The sequence below is a fragment of the Pantherophis guttatus genome, chromosome 6 (assembly GCF_059756535.1).
Source record: "Pantherophis guttatus breed Tessera chromosome 6, ASM5975653v1, whole genome shotgun sequence".
Taxonomy (NCBI): Eukaryota; Metazoa; Chordata; class Lepidosauria; order Squamata; family Colubridae; genus Pantherophis; species Pantherophis guttatus.
In genome coordinates this window covers 2,999,704-3,019,345 of record NC_142068.1, presented here as the reverse complement: position 1 = coordinate 3,019,345, position 19,642 = coordinate 2,999,704, and the positions used below count along the sequence as shown (strand labels likewise).

General features: G+C 47.2%; 1 protein-coding gene across 10 annotated transcripts in view; it reads right to left on the bottom strand.

The window, feature by feature from the left end:
• TNK2 (tyrosine kinase non receptor 2) overlaps window positions 1-19,642 on the bottom strand; it is a 111,581-nt gene that overhangs the window by 22,906 nt on the left and 69,033 nt on the right. For all 10 annotated transcript variants that reach the window (XM_087871999.1, XM_087871997.1, XM_087871993.1 and 7 more), the window contains 2 exons: window positions 19,515-19,609; window positions 881-1,075 (listed from right to left, as the gene is read on the bottom strand). In XM_087871999.1, coding sequence (XP_087728125.1) covers window positions 881-1,075; window positions 19,515-19,609 — 290 coding nt within the window. The remainder of the gene's footprint in view (window positions 1-880; window positions 1,076-19,514; window positions 19,610-19,642) is intronic.

The window sequence follows — 19,642 nt, the reverse complement described above, 5'->3', positions numbered from 1 at the left end:
ACTTCCAATTTTACGCGGGACAAAATCCGAATAACCAAAAACCTACATACAAATACCCTGGAACGAACCTGGCTAAAGAGAAATACACACACATACATATATATATCTAAAATTAAATTAAAAGGAATTAAATAGACTATGGATTCCTTGGTGCTCTGAGCTGGGTTATTTTCTTGCAGGCGTTTCATGACCCAACTAGGTAACATCATCAGGGCTGGTAAGAACTGTATACAAACAGATAGCAAATCCCATTCCCTTCCAGCACTGATGATGTTACCTACTTGGGTTGTGAAACATCTGCAAGAAAATCACCAAGCTCTGAGAGCACCAAGGACCCCACAGTCCTCCTCCTCTCTGCAAGTCCCTTTCCCTTCCAGCACTGATGATGTTACCTACTTGGGTCATGAGACGACTGCAAGGAAAAAAACCCCAAGCTCAGAGAGCACCAAGCGGCCCATCGTTCATCATCTACAAAAAATTCTCTTCTCTTGATTAAAAAGAGAATAATTTGGCTTCCTCTTCTCCCCCAATGGCAACCGAGAGAGGAAGCCATGACTATTTCTTGCTGGACAATTCGTGCCAGAATGACTCCCCAAATCAGCTAACCTGGTTCTGAGTTGGTGGCAGGTACCCTGTTTCCCCCAAAATAAGACCTCTCCTGATAATAAGCCCAATCGGGCTTTTGAGCGCATGGCAATAAGGCCAAGCGCTTAATTCAGGGTTCAGAAAAATATAAGACAAGGTCTTATTTTCAGGGAAACACGGTAGGAGCGATGCAATCTCCTGGTTCTGGAACCAGGGTTGCATATCCCAGTCAGAACCGACCCAGACAAAACGACAGGGAACTACAAAAATCATACTCATCCTCCGTCTTACTTACTCATCAATCTTATCGGGGAAGCCCCAGCTCTGCTGCGGGTTGGTATCGCCATGGCCCGTATGGATGAAGCTGTTCTTCAGCGGCTGGCTAATGTCGTGGGCGGACAATCCCGCCACGGAAGTCACCGTGTTGCGTGGGAATTGTCCCACCTTCAACGTCCGCTTATTCTGTCCGCGCCACCAGTAGTTCTCCGCCCTAGGAAAAGAAGACAAAACCAGGTTAGCGGAAAGACCGAAAAAAAGGAAGTTTAGGTTTGGGTAGGTGGGTGATGTCCCTTCCTTAAACTGGGATTTCCTCACCCCTCTCCGATTTGGGAGTTGGGGTCCCCACACATCTGGGGAGGGGGGATTTTGCCAGGTTGGAGAACGGTGGTCCACCACAGTTAAATCGAATCTGGCCTCTTCCTTTTTTAGAAGGCTCTGTTGATCAAGAGGACTAGCGACTTGGAGTAGGATTCACATCTTAGTACAGAAGATTCTTAAAGCAAATATTTAGTTTACTTTATTGTCATTGCACCTCGTACAACGAAATTAAATGCCACCTTCAGCGTACATTAAAACTATAAAAATAAAACACAAACGCACATCCTTCACATTCTATACAACTGAACTGAAAACCGGATATTGCATTAGTATTGCACTATAGAATAGAATAGAATAGAATAGAATAGAAGAGAAGAGAAGAGAAGAGAAGAGAATAGAGGATGCAGTGCCTCAGTGGCTAAGATGCTGAGCTTGTCAATCAAAAGGTCAGCAGTTCAGCGGTTCGAATCCCTAGTGCCACGTAACAGGGTGAGCTCCCGTGACTTGTCCCAGCTTCTGCCAACCTAGCAGTTCGAAAGCCCGTAAGAAATGCAAGTAGAAAAATAGGGACCACCTTTGGTGGGAAGGGAACAGCATTTGGTGCGCCTTTGGCATTGAGTCATGCCGTCCACATGACCACTTAGACGTCTCGGACAGTGCTGGCTCTTCGGCTTTGAAACGGAGATGAGCACCGCCCCCTAGAGTCAGGAACGACTAGCACATATGTGCGAGAGGAACCTTTACCTATACCATAGAATTCAATAGTTACTGCCCTGGGATGGAAGTTGTTTTTCAGCCTATTTGTCCTTGTCGTTATTCTCCTGTACCGGCTGCCAGATGGTAATAGTTCAAAAAAAGGGTGTCCAGGATGAGATGGATCTTTTAAGAACCGCGAGCGCCCCAGGTCAAGTCCTCTTTTATAGAAATGACTCGTTTATACTACTATGTAAAAGTAAAAAGTTGTGGCTTGATGTTATTATTCTCCTGCACCAAAAGGAGTATCAAGTCAATACAGGTAGTCCTCGACTTACGACCCCAATTGAGGCCAATACTTATGTTGTTAAGTGAGAAAAGAGTTTTGCCCCATTTTACAACTTTTCCTGCCACATTTGTTAAGTGAATCACTGCAGATATTAAATTAGTCACACGGTTGTTAAGCGAGTCTGGCTTCCCCACGGAGTTTGCTTGTTGGAAGGGCGCAAACGGCAATCGCGTGACCTCAGGGACACTGCGACCGTCATAAATGAGTCAGTTGGCAAGTGTCCGAATTTTCATCACAATGACCCTGGGATACTGCAGCTGTCATAAGCGTGAGTCAGTTGTCAAGCCACTGAAAGCTACAGTTAGTCCTTGACTTATGACCCATGATGAAACCCAATGTTTCCATCACTAAGCAAGACGGTTGTTAGGCGAGTTTTGCCCCATTTTAACTATATTTCCTGCCACCATTGCTACGTAAATCCCCTGCAGTTGTTAAAAGTTAGCAACTTGATTGTTAAGTGAATCCGGCTTCCCCCCACTAACTTTGCTTGGCAGGAGGTCGCTCAAGGGGAAATCGCATGACCCGGGGATGCTGCGACCGTCGTATGTATGAATCAGGTGCCAAGCGTCCGAATTTTGATCGCGCGATCACGGGGATGGTGCAACGGTGAGGGTGGGAAAAACACCATCATAAATCTCTTTTTTCCAGTGCCGTCGTAACTTTGAAACAGAGGTGAAATGCTCCTGGTTCAGACCGGTTCAGCTGTACCGGTAGCGATGGCGACCGGTGGTTCAGAGAACCGGTAGCGATGGCGGTGTGAGGCTCCCGCCTGGTCGTCGTTACTCCACCCGCCCGGTCATCGTTACTTCCTGGTTTTAACCAGGAAGTAACCTGTTTTTTACCCTCTGTTGTGCAGGGGTGAAATGCTCCCGGTTCAGACCGGATCACCTGATCCGGTAGCGATGGCGGCGGGTGGTTCGGAGAACCAGTAGCAAAAATCCCTACGCCCGCCCCCCCCATGCCCAGCTGAGCCGCACGATCATCAGAGGCTTTTTTTTTTTTTTACTTTTAAAAGCATTTTTTCTACAACCTTTTCCGACGAAAAAATGCTTTTAAAAGTAAAAAAAAAAAGCCTCTGATGATCGCGCGGCTCAGCTTGGATCATCAGAGCCTTTTCAAAGCATTTTTTTCTGCAACCTCTTGGCCGAAGAAGTGGTAAAAAAAAATGCTTTGAAACGTCTCTGACGATCCCAGCTGAGTTGCCTGATCGGCAGAGGCTTTTCAAAGCATTAGAAAAAATGCTTTGAAAAGTTTTTTTTTAAAAAAAAATTGGCCACGCCCACCCAGTCACATTACCCCACCACCAAGCCACGCCCACAGAACCGGTAGTAACAAATTTTACATTTCACCCCTGCCTCTGTGCATGCGCAAAGGGTTTGCGCATGCACAGAGGGGCCCCGCGTGCACGATGTGTGCACTTCCGAACCGGTTGGGAAGGTAAGTACATTTCACCCCCTGCTTTGAATGGTCACTAAACGAACGGTCATAAAGTGAGAACTACTTAGAAAACCACCAGACTTGGTTAGAGACAGGTTTTGCTGGCCATTTCTGCAGCCAAGCCCTTAAATCCAATCAGCCAGTTTGCCATTTGCAAAAAAAAAAAAGGGGGGGGGAGGGAGCCATCTGTCTAATAAACCATGGTTTGCCCACAGACTAATCCAGGGACTGTCTTAGCTCCTGCCTGCAGGAAGCCCTTTCCTCTCCTTCTCTGCCCACGCTGAGTAATGACTTGGCGAGGCTTGCCAGGAAGGTAAACAGGAAACATGGGCAGAGCCAGCCGGCCGGCTCATGAAGAATGAGTCACAGGTAACACCAGGAGACAGCTTCCCCCCCCCCCCCGAGGAGGAACCGGGGCTGGTGTGGGACACAAAAGCCCAGCTGTCCACCAGCTCTCCCCCAACAGTCATATGTGTTTGCCAAAAACAAAATAAATAAATAAAAATTTGATCTGCAGCTTCAATTACTGCAATCAGAACATTTGCTTTTTTTTTTTGTCAGTTTCAGTGGGGGCTCCTGAAGACGGTTTCTAGTATCCCCCCCACCCCCACCCCCTGGGCACCTCAGAGTGCTGGGCTGCCCATGATTGCAAAGGCCTCTGTTCCTTCTGCTCCAGGGGTCCATATTTATCCATTTAATTCAACCTTTCCCAACCTTGGGAACTTTTAAAGATCTTTGGACTTCAACTCCCAGAATTCCCCAGCGAGCCACGCCTGTTTCTCCCCTCTCCCCTGCTTAAAGTGGAGAGATTGCAGAGAAAGGGATTACAAGAGAGTAAGCTATGCTGGCCGGGGTAATTCTGGGAGTTGGAAGTCCACATATCTTAAAAGTTCCTCAAGTTGCTTTAGGGCAGTGATGGCTAACCTTTTTGCCATCGTGTGCCAGGAGAGGGGGGGGCGGGGGAGGGTCGCGCGCGCACGTGCCCACGCACATGTGTGCGCAACCCCCTCCTCCCCCCGCTCCTGGCACAGGATGGCCTGGTAGTCCCGTTTTTCGTTCTTACCTGGTTCCAGATCCTCTCTGTGCATCTGGGAAGGGCGAAAACAGCCTTTCCCATTCCCTTGGAGGCCCTACGGAGGCTGAAAGGGCCCATTTCCCAACTCCCGGTGGGACAGGAAGTGACATTTTTTGCTGTCCCCAGCCTCCAGAACTTCTCTAGGAGTCTGTAGGAGCCTCTCTAGGAGTCTCTGGAGGCTGGGGACAGGAAAAAACGTCACTTCCTGTCCCACCGGGAGTGGGGAAATGGGCCCTTTCAGCCTCCGTAGGGCCTCCAAGGGAGTGGGAAAGGCTGTTTTCGCCGTTCCCAGATACACAGAGAGGATCTGGAGCCAGGTAAGAAAGAAAAATGGGCCTTCCCCACCCCCCCAGAGGCAGGAAACAGCCTGTTTCCCTACTTCTGGTGGGCCCAGAAGGCCCGAAAATCAGCTGGCCGGTGCGCGCATGCGCCCCAGAGCTGAGCTGGCATGCCCACTAATATGGCTCCATGTGCCACCTGTGGCACGCGTGCCATAGGTTCGCCATCACGGCTTTAGGGAGTATCTGCAAGCAAACAAAGTCAAAAAAAAGCCAAAATAGTGTCCAATCAAAACTCTGCTGTTCTTTTTCTATCAGGAGTAGCAGGGATTGGCTCGCCACCGCTCTCTTTTGACTTTTTTGCCGTTAAAGATTGGCAGCAAAGACGTTAAGCTTGGTTAGCCTTAAACCCGGTTTCTTTTTGAGGCTTGGAGCGTTCAGCTTGGGTCGCTTTTATGAGTCAGCAAACAGGTTGATCTATACCCAGGTAGAGTGCCTTGGGGGAAGGCAGCTCTACTAGTTTAACTGGAGCAGGAAAGGAAAACTCGCCAACGACACTCACCCAAAGTTTCTCCTACCTTGTACAGGTAGTCCTCGGCTTACAGCCGTTCGTTTAGAGACAGTTCGAAGTTACAACGGCACTGAAAAAAAAGCGACTTAGGAACGTTTTTCACACTTATGACCGTTGCAGAATCCCCATGGTCGCATGATCGAAAGTCAAACGCTTGGCGTCTGACTCGTATTTATGACGGTTGCAGCGTCCCCGAGTCACACGATTCCCCTTTTGCGACCTTCTGACAGGCAAAGTCAACGGGGAAGCCAGATTTGCTTAACAACCGGGTCACTAACGTTAACAACTATTGTGATTCACTTAACGACTAGGACGAGAAAGGTTGGATTTTTTTTTTTTTTTAATTTGATTTATATGCCGCCCTTCTCCGGAGACTCAGGGCGGCTTACAATGCGTTAAGCAATAGCCTTCATCCTTTTGTATATTTTATACAAAGTCAGCTTATTGCCCCCACAAACCGGGTCCTCATTTTACCCACCTTAGAAAGGATGGAAGGCTGAGTCAACCTTGAGCCTGGCGAGATTCGAACCTGCAGTAATTGCAGGCAGCTGTGTTAATAACAGGGAGCCTTAGACCACTGTACTACCAAGGCTCTTGATGGGACAAAACTCACTTGACACTTTTCCTGCTTAGTAATTAGAAATTTTGGGCTCTATTGCAGTCTTAAGTCCAGGACTACCTGTATTTCGAGTTAATAAAAACACTGCAAAATGCAGAAAATCTGTTGCACACCATGGGATCTGTAGTCCTGCAGACTAAAAAGATAGGACATTTAACAGAGTTGGAAGGGACCTCGGAGGTCTTCTAGTCCAACCCCCTGCTCAAGCAAAAGGCCCTATAACCATTTCAAATGGTTGTCCAATCTTTTCTTAAAAAACTTCCAGTGTTGGGAGCGCCCACAATTTCTGGTGGCAAGCTGTTCCGCTGGTTAATTGTCTTCACAATCAGGAAATTTCTCCTTAGTTCCAGGTTGCTTCTCTCCTTGATTAGTTTCCATCTGTTGGAAACTAATTTATTTTATCATATTTGTATACCGCCCTACTCCCGGAGGACTCAGGGCGGTGAACAGCCAAGATAAAAATACAAATAACATACAAAAGTTAAAAACTATTAAAAATAGATTAAATACTTTGGGCTCAAAAAACAAATTTAAGACATCCAATTTATCTAAAATATTTAAAACCCAATTTAATATTGCCAAGACTGCTATCCTGTCACCCCAAGTCCTCCTTCTTTCCATGAAACGAGACATCCCCAAATTGCAGCAATTTGAAGGCAACTTAAAAAGCACCGGCTGTTTTGTTTAGCGTCCTTCGCTCAAGGCATACCTGTGCTCGTCCTATCTATTGAAAACCAGGTGACACTGTAAATCAGGATTAGCAGGAGGTAAATCCTAGGAACTGAAATTCTGCACGCCCCACATGGGAGAGGCGTTCCACGATAAACGGCCCGTAAATCATCAGCCAGGAGTCAGGTTGAGAGGATGGAGCCTTGGGAAACGGAGATGGGAAGAAGGGGTCCGTGTGCCCGTCTGCTCAGGGGTTCGGGCAGGGGGACCTGCTACCCCCAACCTTACTCACAGGACAGCTACCACCCCAGAGGGATTTGGAACATACAAGGAGCGCCCGAGATAACTCAGGGACAAAACTGCACCTGTCAACAATGGGGGGATCCTTGGCATGCACCTGCAGACGTTTCATTACCAGACTAGATACTATGATCAGTGCTAGAAGGGAGAGGGGTTTGTGGAGTGGAGGAAGAAGTAAAGGGGAGGAGGAGGAGGAGGAGGAGAACCGTGGGGTCCTTAGTGCTCGTTTGAGCTTGCTGGTTTTTCTTGCAGACGTTTCATAGCCCAACTAGTTAATATTATCAGGGCCAAAAGTGAGAGGAGGGGGAAAGGAGGACTGGCAGGAAGGGGGAGAAAGACGACTGTTGAGTCCTTGGTGCTCTCTGAGCTTGGCGGTTTTCTTGCAACTACTTCATAACCAGGGGTAGACTGCTGGGGGTTCGGCAGAACCTTTAGCTAAGATTCCGTGCAGTTCGGAGAACCCCCAAATCCCACTCCTGGCTGGCCCCGCCCCTCCCCTCCCAGGAGTCCCCAAGTGGCGCGTTTTGGATGCAGTTAAGTGCAGGGCGAGGGCGAAAAAAAAGTCTTACCAGAAGTTCGGAAATGGGGCCGTTTCCGGCCTCCAGAGGGCCTCCGGAGCCTGGGGAGGCCGTTTTCGCCCTCCCGGAGGCTTGAGGAAAGCCTCCGAAGCCTGGGGAGGGCAACCCTCCCACCCTCCGTGATACAGGAGGCTGACTAGGCCACACCCATCCAGCAACTGGGAAGAGAACCCCTTGCTAAAATTTCTGAAGTGCCCCCCTGTTCATAACCCAATTAGATAATATCAGTACCAAAAGTGAGGGGAGGGGAGAGGAGGAGGAAGAGGAGAGGGGAAGAGGGGGAGGAGGAGGAGAAAGACTGTGGGGTCCCTGGTGCTCTCTGAGCTTTTCCTGCAGACATTTCATGACCCAACTAGGGAACGTCATCAGTGCTAGAAGGGAATGAGATGTGTGGAGAGGAGGACTGTGGGGTCCTTGGGTCTCTCTCTTGAGTTGGGTGGTTTTCTTGAAGACCTTTCACGACCCAACTGGAGAACATCATCAGTGCCATAAAGGAGAGGGGTTTGCTCTCTCTCTCTCTCTCTCTCTCTCTCTCTCTCTCTCTCTCTCTCACAATGTCACCGTACAGTCATCGCATCATTGCACGAAACAGCATTGAGATTGGAAGTGATGCCCTGTGGCGGCAACGCTGCGTTGTTTTGCACAACGCCAAGACACAACAACAACCTGGCTCACTGCTTCTGTGGATGCCCACAACAACACAAGAAACGGACACCCCCCCCCCAAATGACCTCACCTGGCCAGTTGCGGAGGAAGCTGAATTTTGCACAACCACCGATTCATTTTAACAACGGTGCTGATTTGCTGAAAGGTTATGGCCGAAAACAGCCGTCAAATCGTGCACGGCTCACTTACTTAACCACATCGCTTAATGGTGCATTTTCGGTCCCAATTACTGTCGTAAGTTGAGGACTAGCAATGCAGCTCTTAGCGGTTAACGGTGCCAAAAATGAAAAACCTTCTAACGATCGTGATTTTTTTTGGGTGGGGCATTTAGCAAGGATGACATGGCAACAGATTAAACACGCGGTGGGGCTACCCAGTTACGAATGCGAATTTAACTCTCTCTACCGATAGTCCTCGGATTACAACCGTTCGTTTAGTGACCGTTTGAAGTTACAACGGCACTAAAAAAAAAGGACTTGGGGCTCTTTTTCACACTTACGACCATTGCATCCCCATGGTCAAGGGATCAAAGTTCAGAGGCTTGGCAACTGACCTGTACTTATGACAGTCACAAGTGTCCCGAGGTCACACGATCCCCTTTTGCGACCTTCGGGCAAAGTCAATGGGGAAGCCAGATTCACTTTAACGACCATGTGACTGACTTAACAATGTCAGTGATTCACTTAACAACCGAGGCATGATAGGTCGTAAAATGAAGCAAAACTCACTTAACAACTGTCTCGCTTAGCAACGGAAATTCTGGACTCTATTGTGGTCGTAAGTCGACCTGTCACTAAAGACACTAAAGCTGTCTTTTGCACCTCCCCAAAATTTCTGCTCTTTCTCCGATTCTAAAAAAAATCAGCTTTTCGTAAAGTTTCCACAAATCCGCCCTTCCAACCACGTTCAAAGGATGTTGGTTAGCTGCAACTCCATCTCGGATTAAGCCCAAATCAGGTTTTAAGAGAACCAGCGAAGGACGTTTGCTCAGGTCCCTTTGCAAAATTTATATCCCGCCTCTTTTCCCAGGAATGCACATTTCCCCCTGCAAAATCAACCCTGTGAGGTAGGCCAGGCTGAGAGAGACAGAGAGGCCCCACAGGATCCCTGGCTGAGGGAAGACTGGAATCTGGGTCTCTGCAATCTTACTTCACAATTCCTACTGCCACAAAGAAGAAGGGGTCCATCTATTCTCCAAAGCCCCTGAGGGCAGGACGAGAAGCAATGGGTGGAAATTAATCCAGGAGAGAAGCAACCTAGAACTAAGGAGAAATTTCCTGACAGTTAGAACAATTCATCAGTGGAACAACTTGCCACCAGAAGTTGTAAATGCTCCAACACTGGAAGTTTTTAAGAAGAGGTTGGATACCCATTTGGCTGAAGTGGTGTAGGGTTTCCTGCCTGGGCAGGGGGTTGGACTAGAAGACCTCCAAGGTCCCTTCCAACTCTGTTATTCTATTCTATTATTATATTCAACCCCCGACCACTGAACGACACTGTCCCCCCTCCGTGCCAACTCCCCACAAAAGCCACATTTCGCAACGGGGTCAGAACCTGAATGCCGTAAGCATTTCCACAAAAGGAAAAGTGAGAGGAGAGGGTCAGCCAATAAATTTCGTAATGAATGAATAAATGTGAAATCTATGAAAGAAAAAAGGAAGAGAGAGAGAGGGAGGGAAGGAAGGAAGGAAGGAAGGAAGGAAGGAAGGAAGGAAGGAAGGAAGGAAGGAAGGAAGGAAGGAAGGAAAGCCTTGGTAGAGCCTTGGTAGTACAGTGGTCTAAAGCACCCTGTTATTAAGACCAGCTGCCTGCAATTACTGCAGGTTCGAATCTCGCCAGGCTCAAGGTTGACTCAGCCTTCCATCCTTTCTAAGGTGGGTAAATTGAGGACCCAGTTTGTGGGGGCAATAAGCTGACTTTGTATAAAATATACAAAAGTATGAAGGCTATTGCTTAACGCACTGTAAGCCGCCCTGAGTCTCCGGAGAAGGGCCGCATATAAATCAAATTAAAAAAAAAGAAAGAAAGAAAGAGGCAAGTAGGGAGGTAGATAGACTGATACATGATAGATAGATAGGAGAGAGACAGACAGACGATGGATAGATAGGTAGGTAGGTAGATGATAGATGACCTACGACCACAATTGAACCCAAAATTCCTGTTGCTAAACGAGACAGTGGAGTGAATTTTGCCCCTTTTTAAAACCTCTTCCAGACACAGTTAAGTGAATCACTACATTTATTAAGTTACTCATATGGTTGTTAAGTGAATCTGGCTTCCCCCACCCCTTGACTCTGCTTGCCAGAAGCTCCCAAAAGGGGACCACGTGACCCCGGGACAGCGCGACCGTCATAATGACGAGTCAGTTGCCAAGCGCTTTGAATTTTGACCACGGGGAGGCTGCAACGGCTGTACGTGTGGGAAAATGTCGCTTCCCAAGTCGCTTTTTTTCAGCGCTGTTATAACTTTGAATGGTCCCTAAACAAATAGTTGTAATTTGAGGACTTCCTATAGGGATTATCTGTGGTCTAACTGTAGTTTAGTGTCCGGTGGGCACCAACTTGGAAAAGGAAGGTTTAAACCAGAGTTCTTCAAACATGGCCGCTTTAAGACTTGTGGAGTTCAACTCCCAGAATGAAGTCCACAAGTCTTAAAGCTGCCATGTTTGAAGGCCTCTGACATAGAGCCTAGCTGGCTGGAGAATTCTGGGAGTTGAAGTCCACAAGTCTTCCAGCTGCCATGTTTGAAGGCCTCTGACATAGAGCATAGCTGGCTGGAGAATTCTGGGAGTTGAAGTCCACGAGTCTTAAAGCTGCCATGTTTGAAGACCTCTGACATAGAGCCTAGCTGGCTGGAGAATTCTGGGAGTTGAAGTCCACAAGTCTTAAGGCTGCCATGTTTGAAGGCCTCTGACATAGAGCATAGCTGGCTGGAGAATTCTGGGAGTTGAAGTCCACAAGTCTTAAAGCTGCCATGTTTGAAGGCCTCTGACACAGAGCCTAGCTGGCTGGAGAATTCTGGGAGTTGAAGTCCACAAGTCTTAAAGCTGCCATGTTTGAAGACCTCTGACATAGAGCATAGCTGGCTGGAGAATTCTGGGAGTTGAAGTCCACAAGTCTTAAAGCGGCCATGTTTGAAGGCCTCTGGTTTAAAACAACCAGAGATACTTTTGGCTAGAATTTGCTTATGGAAATTTCCAGGAATGTATTGGGAGATGTTTACAGATAGTCCTCCACTTACAACAGTTCATTTAGTAACCATTCAAAGTTACAATGGCTCTGAAAAAAAAGTGAGCGATGACCGTTTTTCGTTTACGACCTTTGCAACAGTCCCTGTGCATCAAAATTCAGTTGCTTGGCAACCGGTTCCTATTTATGACGGTCGCAGGATCACGTGATCTTCTGAGAAGCCATGGTGGAGCCAGCTTCATTTAACAACCACGTTCCTAACTGAACCGATTCACTTAAAGACTGTGGCAAAATGGGGGGGGGGGAAACTCGCTTAAAAAAATATCTTGTTTAACAATAGAAATGTTGGGCTCCATTGGGGCCGTAAGTCGAGGATAACTTATATATTGTGCGGAATTCAGAAACAAACCCCATAAAAGATCCCCTCAAACATTCAAAAATATTCAATCTGATTCTGGTTTTTTTTTTTTTTTTCCACCCAACACAATCCCAAAAAAATTCACATTTCCTTCTGGGCAGACCCACCGCTCCAAGAAAAAAAAAAATCACTCAATCCCTGAATCCAGGAATTTCTGCTTTTGTATATCCCCCACAACCCAGGAGCTAAATCCAACCGGCGAAGTTCATACAACATGCGTGTGCAGGTCAAACCGATCCCCTGGGGAACGCATTCATAAACAAGAGTTAACCTTTAGCCACCCTTAACCAGCAAAGCATTTCCAAAAATCTCGATATATATTCCCTAAATAAATGAATGAATGAATGAATGAATAAATAAACTCAGGTTTGGGGTCTTTCTTGTATGTGAACTCATCCTTTCGGGGAATCAGCAATGCCGAGTCTTGGGCTGATGCAGAAAGGGAGGGGGGGAGGAAATTAGCAAAGAGAATAATAAAATAGGAAGGTACCCCAGAGGTCCTCTAGTCCAACCCCTCTGCTCAACAAGCGTCCTCTTCTCTTCCTTCATCCCGCCATCCCAAAACCCCCACCTGTCCGCTGCCCTGGGTCACCTGTCCTGGGAAATTCATCCACGCGGATCCCTCCTTCCGAGCGCCCAGGATGGTAAGCCGGTTTGTTCTCAGCATGCCATCTCAGCCTATCTGTTTCTCTCTCTCTCTCTCTCTCGATGCTGGGAAAAGACCGGTGCATCACTCCGCGCACGGCAAGGCACGCCGTGATGTAATCTTGGGTGGGGGCGGGCGGACACTGTCAGCATTGGCACCGAACTACACCCAGCCTTCGCTGGCTCCGGTTACAAACCGCCTCCCTGCAATTAACGACGCAAGACTCATGGCTGGGCTGGAAGCAACCAAGCCCTCAAGACACACAATCTCGCCCAGGAGGTGACTAACAGCCGGCTTGTGCCGGAAGGGAGGGAGGGAGGGAGGGAGGGAGGGGGCAGCAAGCTAGGGTCCTTCCCCCCCCACCCCCAAATCTCTGAAGCCTAGGTCTACTTCAGCTTTCTCTTTCGATTTTTCCAAGCGTTCCGATTCATAGAGTTGGAAGGGACCTCGGAGGTCTTCTAGTCCAACCCCCTGCTTAATCCGGAGACCGTAAACCAGTTCAGACAAATGGTTGTCCGATCTCTTCTTAAAAGCCTCCAATGATGGAGCATTCACAACTTCTGGTGGCAAGCAGTTCCATTGGTTAACAGTTCTCCCCATTCAAAATTTTCTCCTCTGTTCCAGCTTGCTTCTCTCCTGGATTAGTTTCCACCCATTGCTTCTTGTCCTGCCCTCAGGGGCTTTGGAGAATAGATTGACCCCCCTTCTTCTTTGGGGCAGACCCTCAAATATTGGAACATGCTATCACGTCATCCCTGGTCCTTCTTTTCATTAAATGAGATTTCCCCGGTTTTCCTCAGCTTCACGCTCTCCCTGCAGTGTGCGGCTGAGCAGAAGAGTTATAATCCAACCCATTGGGGGGGGGGTGGATTTAGGAGGGTCCCAAGAGGTCCAGATATTGAGGTTGGCCACAATGGAAAGTTCTCATAACTCATTAAATCAGTGTTTCTCAAACTTGGCCACCTTAAGACATGGGGATTTCAATTCCCAGAATTCCCCAGCCAGCATAGCAATCACCAAGAGATGGTGAGTTCTAGTCCTGCCTTAGCCATGAAAGCCAGCTGGGTGACTTTGGGCCAATCAGCAGGAGACGGGGAGTTCTAGTCCCGCCTTAGGCATGAAAGCCAAGTGGGTGACTTTGGGCCAATCACCAGGAGACGGTGAGTTCTAGTCCCGCCTTAGGCATGGAAGCCAAGTGGGTGACTTTGGGCCAATCACCAGGAGACAGTGAGTTCTAGTCCCGCCTTAGGTCCAAAAGCCAAGTGAGTGACTTTGAGCCAATCACCAGGAGACAGTGGGTTCTAGTCCCGCCTTAGGTCCAAAAGCCAAGTGGGTGACTTTGAGCCAATCACCAGGAGACAGTGGGTTCTAGTCCCGCCTTAGGTCCAAAAGCCAGCTGGGTGACTTTGGGCCAATCACCAGGAGACGGGGAGTTCTAGTCCCGTCTTAGCCATGAAAGCCAAGTGGGTGACTTTGGGCCAATCACCAGGAGACAGTGAGTTCTAGTCCCACCTTAGGCACGAGAGCCAGCTGGGTGACTTGGGGCCAGTTCCTTTCTCTAACTTAAAAGTGACTAGCTTAAGAAATGCAATGATTCATTTAACAACGGCGGCAAGGAAAGTCATAAAACGGGAGCAAAGCCCACTTAAGAAATGTGTCACTTGGCAACATAAATGTTGGGCTCGATTGCGGTCGCAACTCGAGGACTAGCTGTAGTGGAGGTTTTCAAGAAAAGACGGGACAGCCTGTTGCCCAAAACGGTTTGAAGATGTCTCCACAAGGCGTCGAGGGTGGACTAGAAGATCTCTAAGATCCCTTCCAATCCTATGATTCTAAGGTTCAAAGCTCTGGCTAATTTAGGCTGCTTAACTCATTTGAGCTTCTCCACCCAGGAAGAACGAAGAGACTTTTGCTGTGCCAAGTCAACAGCTGGCACCTCTCCAGAGTTAAGGGGGTGAGTCACAATGACGTCAGATCCACACCTCTGGTTCTGCACAGAGAGGCCACGGAGGAGGACCTGAGGGACGCGGCTGAGGGCAATGAGTTTCCACTCACCCCTTCAGGCTACGCAGCATTTTCCAAAACTAACTTTCAGAATCAGAATCGAGTTGGAAGGGACCTTGGAGGTCTTCTAGTCCAGCCCCCTGCACAAGAAGGAAACCATATACCCCTGGTGGCAAACCTATGGCACGTGTGCCAGAGGTGACACACAGAGCCCTCTCTGTGGGCACGCGTGCTGTCACCCCAGCCCAGCTCCATCGGGTTTCTCCAGGGAAAGAGAGGGGAAGAGACAGAGAGAAAAAGGAAGAGAGGGAAGGAAAGAGAGAAAAACAGAGAAAGAGAGACGGGATGAAGAGAGAGAGAGGGAGGGAAAGAGAAATGATATTACAAATGTTTTTCTTTTTTATTGTTGCTAAACGTAATATTTCAAAAGCAGAAAAAAATGAAGGGGCATAAAAGTGCAATTTTTCAAGTTTTTCTTAGAACAATTACCTGAAGTCTGCCTTGTTTATCATTATTTTAGGTAGTAAAACCTCAGTATTCAGGTTAAATTGCCGTGTTGGCACTTTGCGATAAATAAATGGATTTTGGGTTGAAGTTTGGGCACTCGGTCTCTTAAAAGGTTCGCCATCCCTGCCATATACCATTTCAGACAAATGGCTGTCCAATTTCTTCTTAAAAAGCTTCCAGTGATGGAGCACTCACAGCTTCTGGTGGCAAGCAGTTCCACTGGTTAATTGTCCTCACTATTAGGAAGTTTCTCCTTAATTCCAGGTTGCTCTTTGATTAGTTTCCATCCATTATTTCTTGTCCTGCCTCCAACTGCTTTGGAGAATAGTTTGACTCCCTCTTCTTTGGGGCAGCCCCTCAATTACTGGAATACTGCTATGATGTCACCCTTTGTCCTTCTTTTCTCTAGACTGGCCAAACCCAAATCCTGCAGCCGTTCTTCGTATGTTTTAGTTCTCCAGGCCTTTAATCATCTTAGTTGCTCTTCTCTGCACTTTTTCCAAAGTCTCAACCTCTTTTTTTGTAAAGTTTTGTGACAAAAAAACTTTCTTCCCGTAAAATTCGTGTCTTCTTCCAAAGGCTGGCTCACATCCCAGAACACGCTCAGGCTGGGCTCACCAAATGCACCGGAGGCGTTCACACAAGCCACTAAGGAATTCAATCTGGCTTCTCATACTGTAAAAAAAGACGTTGAGACTCTGGAAAGAGCGCAGAGAAGAGCAACCAGGATGATGAGGGGACTGGAGACTAAAACATAGGATGAACGGTTGTAGGAACTGGACCTGGCTAGTCTAGTGAAGAGAAGGACCAGGGGAGACATGACAGCATGGTTCCAATATTTGAGGGGCTGCCACAGAGAGGAGGAAGGGGGTCAAGCTATTTTCCAAAGCATCTGAAGGCCAGACAAGGAATAATGGATGGAAGCTGATCAAGGAGAGATTCAACCTGGAAATGAGGAGGAATTTCCTGACCGTGAGAACACTCAACCCATGGAACAGAAGTTGCCTTCAGAAGTTGTGGGAGCTTCATCCCTGGAGGCTTTCGAGAAGAGACTGGACTACCATTTGTCAGAAATGGTGTAGGGTCTCCTGCTTGGGCTGGGGGTTGGACCAGATGACCTCCAAGGTCCCTTCCAACTCTGTTATTCTATATTCAATGGAACAGAAGTTGCCTTCAGAAGTTGTGGGAGCTTCATCCCTGGAAGCCTTCAAGAAGAGACTGGACTGCCATCGGTCAGACATGGTGTATTTATTTATTTATTTATTATTTATTTATTTTGTCGCATTTCTATGTCTATGTGTAGGTAGGTAGGGTCTCCTGCTTGGGCAGGGAGGGGTTGGACTAGATGACCTACAAGGTCCCTTCCAACTCTGTTATTCTGCCATCAAGCCAGTGGTGGGTTTCTACCGGTTTGCCCCGGTTCGGGCAAACTGGTAGTGGCGGCGGCAGGAGGCTCCACCCAGTGGTGGGATTCAGCCAGTTCGCACCACTTCGGGAGAACCGGTTGTTAAATTTCTGAGCAGTTTGGTAAACTGGCTGTTGGAAGGAATCATTAGGGCAGAGAACCGGTTGTTAAATTAATTGAATCCCACCACTGGCGCCACCTATCCGCCCGGACATCATCACGGACGCTCTGTGCATACGTAGAACATTCTGCGCATGTGCAGAAGTGCATGCACGCTCCCAATTCTGAACCAGTAGCGAAGGTAAGTGGAAGGCACTACTGCATCAATCCATCATCAAAAACAGTCTGGCTTTTCCCGAAGTTAAAAATTATTTTTAATGCCGACTGGCGGCCCCCAGGGGGAGAGCCTTCTCTGTGGGGGCACCTACTATCTGGAACGAGCTCCCCCCGGAGATACAGAGGATCCCGGATCTGCGCACCTTCCGCCGTGCTCTTAAGACCCTCTTATTCCAGCAAGCCGGCCTGGCCTAATTTTCTCCCTCTTTTATAAAAGATTTTTAATTTTTTAATATTTTTTAGTATTTTATATATTCAAATTTTAAAATTGGTTTTAAATTGATTGGGGTTTTAATTTGTTTGGGCCAAAACTATTTAATTTGATTTTAATTCCACTTTTAAATTTTGTATGTATGTATTTTATTGTTTGGCTGTGCACCGCCCTGAGTCCTTCGGGAGTAGGGCGGTATAGAAATCAAATCAAATAAATAAATAAAATAAAATAAATAAATAAATAAATTTTTAACTTCCTTTCTGCTGCCTTATGAACCCTAAGTGAAGGAAGGCCACTGGATACGGGGAAAAACGTTATTTGAACGCAGGAATTATTACTCCCTTGAATGTATAGGTAGTCCTCAACTTACAACAGTTCGTTTAGTGACTGTTCCAAGGTTACAACGGCACTGAAAAAAGCGACTGAGGACCATTTTTCACACTTATGACCGTTGCGGCTTCCCCACGGTCACATGATCAAAATTTAGAGGCTTTGGCAACTGGTTTGTATTTATGACGGCCGCAGTGTCCCGCGATCCCCTTTTGCGACCTCCTGACAAGCGAAGTCAACAAGGGAAGTCGGATTCACTTAACAACCGTGTTACCGACTCAACAGCTGCAGTGATTCACTTAACAACGGTGGCAAGAAAGGTCATAAAATGGGGCACAGCTCACATAACAAGCGAGCAACAGAAATTTTGGGCTCAACTGCGGTCGTAAGTCGAGGACTACCTGTCCTGGTTCACGTGGGCCCCAAGGAAATGTGGCAATAGAAATTTTATAGTTTTAGAAACTATCCAATCAGCACAAGAGGTCCTTCACCCCTAGCCCCTTCCCATGAGTTTGGGCCCCTCATCCCACCAGGATGTCGGTAAAACAAGGACACTGGGAAGGGGTGGAGGAAGAAGAAGAAGCGAAGAAATGTTGGTAGTGAAGGGAGAGGGAAGAGAAGAGTAAGGAGGAGGAGAAGAGTACAAAGAGGGGAAGGGGGAGGAAGAGGAAGAGAAGGAAAAGAGAAGAAGATTGAAAGAAAAAGAGAGAGAGGAGAGGGTGGGGGAGGAGGATTGTGGAGTCCTTGGTGGCCTCTGAGCTTGGTGGTTTTCTTACAGACGTTTCATGACCCAACTAGGTAACATCATCAGTACTAAAAGGGAGAGGGGTTTGGGAAGAGGAGGCGGTCTGGGAAATTGTGGTTAAAGAGAAAAAAAAAGCAAACTCTGAAGTTCTGCTCCCTACAAACAAGCGGAGAATGATCACATTTTCAAACCAGCACTAGTGTCCCCACCACAAATGGTCGGAGTACCAGGCTAGAAACTGGGAGACAGGGAGTTCTAGTCCCACCTTAATTATGAAACCCAGCTGGGTGACTTTGGCTCAATCTGCAGGAGATGGTGAATTCTAGTCCAGCTTTAGCCATGAAAGACAATTGGGTGACTTTGGGCAATCATCAGGAAAAAGTGAGTTGTAGTTCCGTCTTAGCTGGCTTGCCGATTTTGGACCAATCACTAGGCGATTGTGAGTTCTAGTCCCGCTTTAGGATTGAAAGCCAGCTGGGTGTCTCTGAGCCAATCATCAGGAGACTATGAATTCTAGTCCCACCTTTAGGCCAGTCTCTCTTTCTCAACCTCACAGGGTGGTTGTTATGGGAAAAGAGGAAGAGGAAGCAGTATAAGGTGTACAGTAGTGGCCAAAATTGTGGAAAACTTTTGGGGAAAAGTATATTTTCTAAAACTAGCTAATAGCACCACTTTTTTTGGAGTAGTACCATACAATTATATATCCATGGAAAGATAATTTAATCAAGAATGCAATGCAATAACTTTTAGGAAGGATTTGATATTAGAAGAGCAGTTACTGTATAAAGAAGAAAAGTGAAACACGTAGAAAAAACAAAGATATACAAAAATTATCACCATAGAAAAAATGAGATATACAAAAATGATCCCCATGTCAGTTAATCCTTCGTTGGGTAACCTTTAGCATGAATGATGGCCTTACAACATCTTCCCATGGAGTGAACCAAGTCTTTGAGTTCTGCAGCTGTTATCATGTGAAACCAAGATTGAATGATGGCTTCTATTAACTGGGTTTTATTGCTGGGTCGCTTCTGACTAACCAGTTTCTTTAGTCGGCTCCATAGATTTTCCATTGGGTGAAAGTCTGGGCTATTCCCAGGCCATCCCAGCAGTGGAATAGGATTATCTTGAAACGCCACAAAAAAAAAAGTGGTGTTATTAGCCATCAAACCTCAAAAATATACTTTTTTCCCAAAAGGTTTCCACAATTTTGGCCACTACTATATGTCTGCCATATTGAGTTATGTATAAAAATAACGAAGGCGGTATTAAAATAAAATCCAAGATAAAATGATAAGGAATACCTTCCCTCGATGACTGTAATTATATCGTTCATCTGGATCAGAAGTTTGTCTGGTTCTTCGAAATCCTGCAGAGCCCGCATATCCGTGGGTTGAGCCTGGGAGAAGAAGAGAAAGCGAAGAGTGACATC